At 33.9% G+C, this 8,741-nt stretch overlaps 1 protein-coding gene across 1 annotated transcript; it reads right to left on the bottom strand.

The window, feature by feature from the left end:
• Nucleotides 1-2,797: 2,797 nt before the first annotated feature.
• On the bottom strand, nucleotides 2,798-8,036 carry LOC18443892 (bifunctional pinoresinol-lariciresinol reductase-like). The gene is made up of 4 exons (XM_011628649.3): nucleotides 7,676-8,036; nucleotides 5,151-5,391; nucleotides 3,823-4,026; nucleotides 2,798-3,176 (listed from the first exon to the last, which is right to left on the bottom strand). The coding sequence occupies exons 1-4, from the start codon at nucleotides 8,015-8,017 to the stop codon at nucleotides 3,013-3,015; spliced, it is 951 nt and encodes a 316-aa protein (XP_011626951.1). The 5' UTR covers nucleotides 8,018-8,036; the 3' UTR covers nucleotides 2,798-3,012.
• Between the last annotated feature and the right edge of the window lie 705 nt (nucleotides 8,037-8,741).

Below are 8,741 nucleotides of genomic sequence, written 5' to 3'. Positions count from 1 at the left end.
CTCTCATTGCAAAGGTTATTTTCGTCATAAGAAATATAACTTTTATGTAAAGTCCTTATGTAGAGAGAAAAACGTCGGGTTTCTTTCGAGTGTGTGAAAAAAAACTCTTTGTAGAGAAAAAAGAAAAGCTTTGAGAAATAAAGAGATTTAAGGGTTTTTACACAAACCTTAGCTTTGTTGTACCCTTGTATTGGGCCGGATTTTATTGATATTTTTTTGCGACGATAGAGTTGGTTGAAGGTTGCAAGAAATAAGTCAATTAGTTGTTTCTTTGTGGCATGAAAAATTCATTTTGAGTTTTTCTCTACTATTGTAAGGTGATCTCTACATCCCCACAAAACTTGTAATACTTCCATTAGTAGTTAATCTATCATTACCGGGTTGCCCGTAGATGTAACCCAATTTTGGGTGAACAACGTACATTTCTGTTTTTGTGGTAATTGGATCATGGATAATAGTATCATGATTGCATTTCCCGTTTTAATTTCCCTTGATTTCATCTTATTTTTCTCAAATTTACTACATCATAATACAATTGTGTGCATGGATTTCTTAGAATCGATTTGCCAGTGATAGGCGAGTCGGTTTTGAGGTATTGGATTTATTATATTGGGGGGTTCACTATAACAAAGGGTAGTCGAGCAAGCCTTGGTTATCAACAAAGGGTATTAGAGATTAAGGAAAGTGTGTAGTGATTTGAGAAATTGACCACTTACAAATTTAAAGTAGAGAAATTTGATGGAACGAAAATTTTTTGAGCTTTGAAAAATAAACGTTCATGATATATTGGTACAACAAGATCATAATAAAGCACTACAAGAAAAATCCAAGAAACCAAAAAGTATGAAGGATGATGCTTCTGAAGAATTGGATACGAAGACACTCGCCACAATTCGCTTGTATATAGTGCATGAAATACTATATAATATAGTGGGAGAAAAGATGGCTAGATGGATTTAGGGACAAAGGTAGAAAATTTGTACCAAACAAAGTCCCTCATAAATTGAATTTTCTTAAAAAGAAAATTATATTCTTTGAGGAAAAGAAAAGCTATGAAATTGTCCATACACTTGAACGAATCCAACAATAGAATATGTCAACTCAAGAGCGTTGGGCTGAAAATTGATGAGGAAGATAAGGAAATAAGACGGTAACGTTGCTATGTTTGTTACCAGAGAGTCTTACTCTTATTACTACCTTGAGTTGTTATAATGACGAATCTCTAAAATTGGATTATGTTTGTAGTGCACTTCTTGCCAATAAACTTCGAAAGAAAGTGCCAATAATTAGTTCGATAGGTTCGAGGATGGCTGTTTTTGTGATACAAGGTTCGTTGGATGAATGGGCATGTTCATCAAGAGATTCCTCCAGTACCCAATCAAAGTCGAGAGAGTACTATGGCAAAAGTGGTTGTTGGTTTTGTGGCAAGCCCGACCATATAAAAAAAAATTGTTGGTTAAATTATTGAAAGGGTACCGGTGCAGGAGTAAAACGGCAAAGTAAAACTAATAGCGAGGCTCACTAAGTTAAAAAATCAACATCTAGTTATACTGAAGATGAGGTGTTGATGCGGCTATTAGCCATTAGAAGACACGATATAGCTACTAATTATGTTTTGAGAAGAATCAACATCCGGTTATGTTTTTTAGACACATTTTACAAAGTAAATATATCATCAAATAATATCATGCGACATCCGGTTATGTTTTTTAGACACATTTTACAAAGTAAATATATCATCAAATAATATCATGCGACTTAAACTATTTTGCCCATTTATTGAACAAAAATCGCCATGTAGGCAGTGCAAAGTAGACCTCAAGAACCTTTGCACGGGTTGTACGTTGCCGACAAGTTATTCTCACTCTTTTGTTCAATGAACACAAAGGAATATGCTTCACTCTCTCACTCCAAAGGGCTAATATGAGACATACAACTGACTTCTCTCTAGATTATGATAAAAATAACTTCATAAAATCATAGTGCAAAGTACTTATATTATTTTGAAATAAACCAAGGTATTCTTCAATACAAAAATGTTTGCTATTTATTTGACATGCTCAAGTTTATGTTACATGACTTATCAAGAGCTACATATCCATACATGCTCAAGTTTATGTTACATGACTTATCAAGAGCTACATATCCATACGATACGTATTCATTGTTAAGATATCCATATCCTATACCATGTTAAAATTCAAGGTTCAGAGAACCTCTGCCTCAGATCTAAGATTGCGGAACCTAATGCTCTGATACCATCAGATCTAAAGTTGAGGAACCTAAGGTTGAAAAACCTAATGCTCTGATACCATGTTAGAATTCGTGGGAGCATACATGCACAGACATTGAATGGAGAATGAATAGAAACGAAGAGAGAAAGTTCAGGCCCAAGCCTTAAGCCCACGGATAGTTGAATGGAGAATGAATAGAAAAGAAGAGAGAAAGTTCAAGCTCAGAGAAGGTTCAAGCCCAAGCCTTTAAGCCTACGGATCTAAAGCCCAACATGTTATATCTTCATTATTTTGGATGAATGTTTACATCAATAAGTATATATATATATATATATATATATATATATATATATATATATATATATATATATATATATATATAGGACAATCATACAATTACATGAGATAAATATGATATGATTTTTGGAGATAGAGGTAAATAACAGGACGTCTTATCACTAAACTAACTTAATGATATACCTATGCATCCATAATAATATATATCAATATGAACCCGAGATATCCATATCCTAACATTCATATGATACGATAAGAGATAGATATCCATACAAAAATACTTGATCTTATCAAAAAATACATATCCATACGATAACAACATGAACATATATGTTGAGAGAGAGAGATTATATGTACGACACAGCTGAATCCAATATTTATTTGTCAGACACAAAAAAATATGCAAATACGGTAATCTTAACCTTGATGAACATTCCAGCTTTGAATTTATAGGGAGATAAGAAGGAAGGTATTTGTGAAACTAGAGATATTGCTTGAGGTAATCTGTCATGCGGGTGTAATTGATATCTGGATACAATTGAGATGCCTCCACGCCTTCCTCTCCAATCTCAAAATTAGTCAAACAACCTTCGTAGAGAATATGGTACAAATGTCCTATGCCTGCTTGTTGTCCAATATCCTTACCTGCATGCATTAAACACTCGTAATCAAACAAACTCTTCCCCCCCCCCCCCCCTCTCTCTCTTCTCTCTCTTGAACATTCAATCTCTCTCTCTCTCTCTAAGAATGATTATTGCAACTTCACCTGTGAAAAATAACATCACCTATAAACAATGTTTTACCCTTGCCATTTACTAACAATTGCCCTATTTCTTTTCTAAACCTGTTAACTGTGGGTGTGATTTGCAAAAGGTTGCAACCCTAACGATCAACGTATGGTGTACATCTAAACTTTGTCAGAAAATGCAATTCTAGTGTAGAAAATTCCTAGAATGATCTGAAAATTCTAAATTATATAAATGGTTCAAATCAAGCAATTTATAAACACATGAAAATTTCGAAAATAGATGATCCAGATAATATGTTGCAAGATGTACTAGTTTTGGGACTTAAATTTTTTTTTTTTCCATTTTCATACATCTCGATATCAAGATGATCAATTAGATAGTTTCCAATATAAAAAACCAACCATTTTCAATAGATTTTTTAGATGCACCTTAATTCTATAATATAGGATGTCAATCTTATATAAAATTTTGGCATTAATTGTTCCTTTTACATTAGAGATCATGAAATGTTAACAAAACCTTGAGTGCACAAAGAGGCATACCTTTCATGGAGTCTAGAAACTCTTCCTCAGGCACCTGTATCTTTTCAAGGGTTTTACCAATGAGGCTCTCCCATATCTCCACCAACTCCCTTTGAGAGAGGATGTTTTCTTGGGGTCTCAAATAAACAGTCTTGTTTAGAGTTCGAGGGTCGTCTATCGCTTTTATAGTGTAAGCAGCAACATCATCTTCGTCTACAAATATAGCTGTTTACTCCATACACGATTAGTCCTCCACTTGGAAAATAAAATTGGAAACTGATCATAATTCTCAAGTTATATAATCAACAACATGCGTAATGTACATGTGCATGTAACACCCTTAATCCAAGAATGGAGAACAATGAACGTTAGTTAGGCATGTAGATTAGACTTGAAACATCCGAAGATTTTTTTTTTTTTTCTTTTGGGACTGTATACTATAAAACTATTTATTTTTGGTACAAGGAGGTAACAGTCAATTGCCGTTATTGGATATAAAATTTGATGGATTGAAGTGTGTTACAATATTCGAGAAATTTTATTTTGTACTTTATGCTTAATCAATCACACATCTCTAACCACTCAATTTTACATCTAATAATCAATAATGATTGTGACTACCTTGTATAAGAAAACAAATGATTTGATTTATACACTTCTTTTTCTTTTTATTGTTTCAATAATACACAAAGCAACAAGCTTTTCTAATATCCCAAAAGTCTTGCAATGGCCTCTCTCTCTCTCCCCCCGAGTGAATATATGTGTTCATCTGAAGTGTAGGAAGGCGGTTCAAATTCTATGCACCCGGTTAGCCCGGTTAAATCGGAACAGGCCACTGGTCGATTTTGATTTCGGTGAGCTGGATGGGTATTTTAAAAAAAATTAAAAAATTACATAAAATCCAAAAACTTAAGGGATTTTGTTTGAATGTATTTTTAATTTTTTTATTTTAAAATTTTTATTTTTTATCACTTTGGCAAAGATTTGAAAATGTGTTTTGTTTAATCATTTTTTAGAAAATTTCAAAAATACCCTAAGCACAAATCAATTCATTAAATTCTAATCTTTTTTGATAATTTTCAAATTCAATTGGACGTGTTTTGTTTAATCATTTTTTAAATATACGTTTCATATTTTATTAGATTTTTTTTGTATTTTTTTATATTTCTTTAACACTTTTTTGACTGCCCGGGACTTGCCGGGTTGCTAGTTAAATCGACCGGTTTACCTGTTAAGCTAGTTGAACCGCTTCCGATCCCATGTCCTGTTAATCGTTCCGGTTTGGTTTTTTCTACACTAATCTGTCTTATAATTCAAATTGTGGGCAGTTGTACTGGAGAAAGCGGTACCTTTGGCGTTACCATCTCCTAAAATGAGGACCCGGTCTCGAGCAGGTGTGATCCGCCCAATTTGGCACAAGCCGCCCGCAAAGTATCCGGCAAAGCAATTGGCAGAGACATAAGTGCGCGGAATCCCGGCCTCCTCTATCGCCTTTCGGACCACCATCTTCTCGTCAAAGGTGATCCGACCTGGCGCAAGTCCATGGGCCATGCGTGCCGGGTCCATGCCGAACTCGGATGGCAGGAACTTCTGCAAAGCAAAGGCTTAGTTTGTTGTTCAAGAACTAACAAAAATTCCATTTTTTTTGCAGGAAAAATCTCATAACGATTACAAAAAAATGATAAGTTCTATTGAAAATCCAAAGTATCCTATTCATGCTCGCTTTCTTCAAAAAAAATGGTAAGGTCTATTGAACATGCAAGGTATCCTCTTCGAAGTATTGAATATAGTCACGATTCAATCGGGTTTGAGTGAACATACTGCTAGGGTAGAACTAGCCTTGCATAGCACCGCTTAAACTTCTTCAAATTTCATTGTTTAGTTCTCTAAATTACCTTCAAATTGGCACGTTCACATTTAGTTCGCTTGAACGTTTTCTATAAAACATTTTTACATGAAATTTTTTTTTTATGTTGTCAAATGTGAGAGTATTTTTTTATCAATTAGTTGCCAATTGGTGTGAAAAAATGCACTAAGTTCTATTTGTATGAAAATATTCCTACACCTAATCTTATGAGAGAATTTTTTCATACGAAAATGTTTTTTTGAAAATAATTTCACGTGAACCAAATGTGTTTATCTTCAATTAAGAACAAATCTCATAGAAAAAACTTACCAAATCTTATCGAAAAATTTTAAATTTCAGCTAATTTGGTACGACACAATGTCCTTTTCGTTGAAAAACGATAGCAAAAACTTCCTAGAAAGAGGCTTCAAAGGGATTTAAATATGATTCCCTAAGGAAAAAGGCCGCTCATGAACTTTGACATGTGTCACAACCAGCATCAGAAAGTGCCACTCGGACCGAGTATTACTCGTGCCGAGTCCGATTAACTCGGCCTGATATTTTTAACTATCAATAGTAAATTTATGCGGGATTTTAAATTCAAACTATTTATAATTGCGGGGGCTCTCTAATAAATAGAAAGAAGAGTGATTTACCTATGGACCCTAAAATTTTGGGTAAAATATGAAATGCTCCGTTTATATGTAGAAATTATAAAGAAAGTTAATCAACTCACTTTTTTTTTTTCTTTTTTTTTGAAATTGCCACTCAGTTGACCCGAATTTTGATTTTGTTTTTTAGTATTTTCGTTAGTAGGGCAGTGCTCCAAGCAAACTTTAAAGCACTGCTCTACTAATGAAAAAACAAACAAAAAAATCAAAATTTGGATTGACCGAAAGATAATTTTGAAAAAAATAGGTTCACCGACCTTTTTTATAATTTCCGCATCTAAGTGGAGCATTTCATATTTTACCTAAAATTTTAGGATCCGTATGTAAATCACTCTAGAAACAATGATCCAAACAACCTTGTGTGTTGATCAGGCACTTGATAATATGGCAGTTTGAAGATAGATACCAAAACTATTTTTAAGTTGGTTTGAAAAACGAATAAAACTAGTTCTGAATCAATTCGAAATCAATTGAATATCTCCCTTCCCTTGACCGTGGCTTAAAAATCATCGAAATTATAATTCGATCTATGTGACTACAAAAAAATATGATTATTCTCATGGTTCACTATCGAAATCAAGGAATGGACGGTCAATCATAAAGATACTTAGGACCATAAATTTCTATGATAAAAAAATTCGCTCGTAATAGAAACATAATCCAAAATAAGAAAGTGTATGTTACAAAATAGCAAAAAATTCGTTCATTTATAAAAGAAACCAAATCCAAAATAAAAAAAGTGTATATTGCAATATAGGAAAGATATATTGCTTTTTCCTTTCGAAATTTGAAAGGGGAATGTAATAAGATAAGAAAGTATATATAGTATCTAATAAGATAAGAAAATGTATATTACATTATTGTAGTACTATTATATATACAATAAAAAACCACCATGTAAATAATAAGACACAATTATTTTATCAAAGAGTTACGTCTTTCGTATTTTGTAATATACACTTTTCTATTTTGAATTTTGTTTCTATCATGTCATATATCAAATCAAATTCAAGGCCCCAAAAGAACTGCAATTTCCTTGTGCCAAAGTCATTGGAATGCATTTCCAAGGAAATGTCTTTTCCATGTCAAATAACTTCCAAAAGCAAGAAACCTACTCTAGAAAATGTATAGTAACCAGAAATACCGTCAACCACCATTGCTCCAAGAAACCTCTACCAAATCCCATGGATCAAGCAAAAACCAAAGTCAAAATCCCAACTCTCAAATCCTAAGAATCAAGCATGATCAATGGGAACAGATCTTTACCTTGAAAGCAACTCCAGAAGCTAAAAACAAAAGAAAAAATTGTACACAAATCTAAAATGGCCAAATTGTCGTTTTGATGAACTCTACTTACCTTAACATTGCCTGCTTCTTTAATGGCCTCAACCAGCTTAAGCTGGAGAAGAATTTGGTGGCTTCGAATGTGAGCTCCAGAAATGGCTGATATGACCACATCCGCGAGTTTCACGGCCTCGACGAGGCTTTGGTGATCACTGTATGAGGCCTCAACAAGGTGAGCTCCTTGTTTCTTGAAAGATAAAAGCATTTGGAGCTTGTCGATGTCTAACCCTATTTCTGCCCTCTGAAGAACGTAGGTGGGGTGGCCGGCTTCGAGGCTCGCCTTCACAATTCTCCGGCCGATGTACCCTGTGCCACCCACCACCAACACTCTACTTTTCTCCATTTCCATTTCCATCTCTCTCTCTCTCTGTGTCAAGGGGGAGAACCACCTCTGGTATTTATGGGAAGAGGGAGCAATTTTCTAAGTTTTGAGGTGGCAGGCCTTTTGGCAAATGGGTAATCTTTTGAAATTTCCTGAGTAGATGGACAAAGTTTCTTTTAGTCATGGGACTTATATGCAGATATGCGGCCCTTGTTTTGATTAATTTTTAAGATGGATTTTGGACCTAATTTTTTAGGTTTCTATGCTTCCGAAACTTATATATTTCCCCATTATCCAACCGTCCATTCTGAATGGAAGGCTAAGATTGCCCCAATGAGAAGATGACACGTACCAAATTTCATATTCATACAATTTGTATTAAAAAAATTAAAAATAAAATATTCTGAGACATCAGATCTAAAATCAAACGGTGAGTGGCTCTCTTGATCAAAATTTGACGGCTGGATGGTAGGGGAAGTATAGATCTTCTATGTTGTAGAGAAAATATAGAAACCTTTTTCATTTTTTAGATATATATAACTCTGAAGAACATTAATAAGTAGAAAAATATTTTAAATTTAAAAAAATGATAATTTTTTGAATTTTTATTTGGAACGGCTAGATTATAATGTTTTAGGAGGGACCACCTTTTACATCCATCTTGAAATGGATGTTTGATACCTTAGGGCACACCTTTGCCAATTAGGCCATGAAAGAGCTGGTTGAAGCCATTAAAGTTCAAGAATTAGGTCCGAAG

This window comes from Amborella trichopoda, chromosome 3, assembly GCF_054954075.1.
Source record: "Amborella trichopoda isolate Santa Cruz 75 chromosome 3, AtrichopodaSantaCruz75HAP2 v2.0, whole genome shotgun sequence".
Lineage (NCBI taxonomy): Eukaryota > Viridiplantae > Streptophyta > Magnoliopsida > Amborellales > Amborellaceae > Amborella > Amborella trichopoda.
This window is presented reverse-complemented; position numbering and strand designations above follow the sequence as displayed.

What these genes read in the sequence shown, in the direction of transcription:
- LOC18443892 (XM_011628649.3), bottom strand. Translation starts at nt 8,017, where the DNA reads ATGGAAATGGAAATGGAGAAAAGTAGAGTGTTGGTGGTGGGTGGCACA. An exon ending in AGGAGATGGTAACGCCAAAG is followed by an intron (nt 4,027 to 5,150) that starts GTACCGCTTTCT and finishes TGGAGTAAACAG; the next exon opens with CTATATTTGTAGACGAAGAT. An exon ending in GTTTCTAGACTCCATGAAAG is followed by an intron (nt 3,177 to 3,822) that starts GTATGCCTCTTT and finishes TAATGCATGCAG; the next exon opens with GTAAGGATATTGGACAACAA.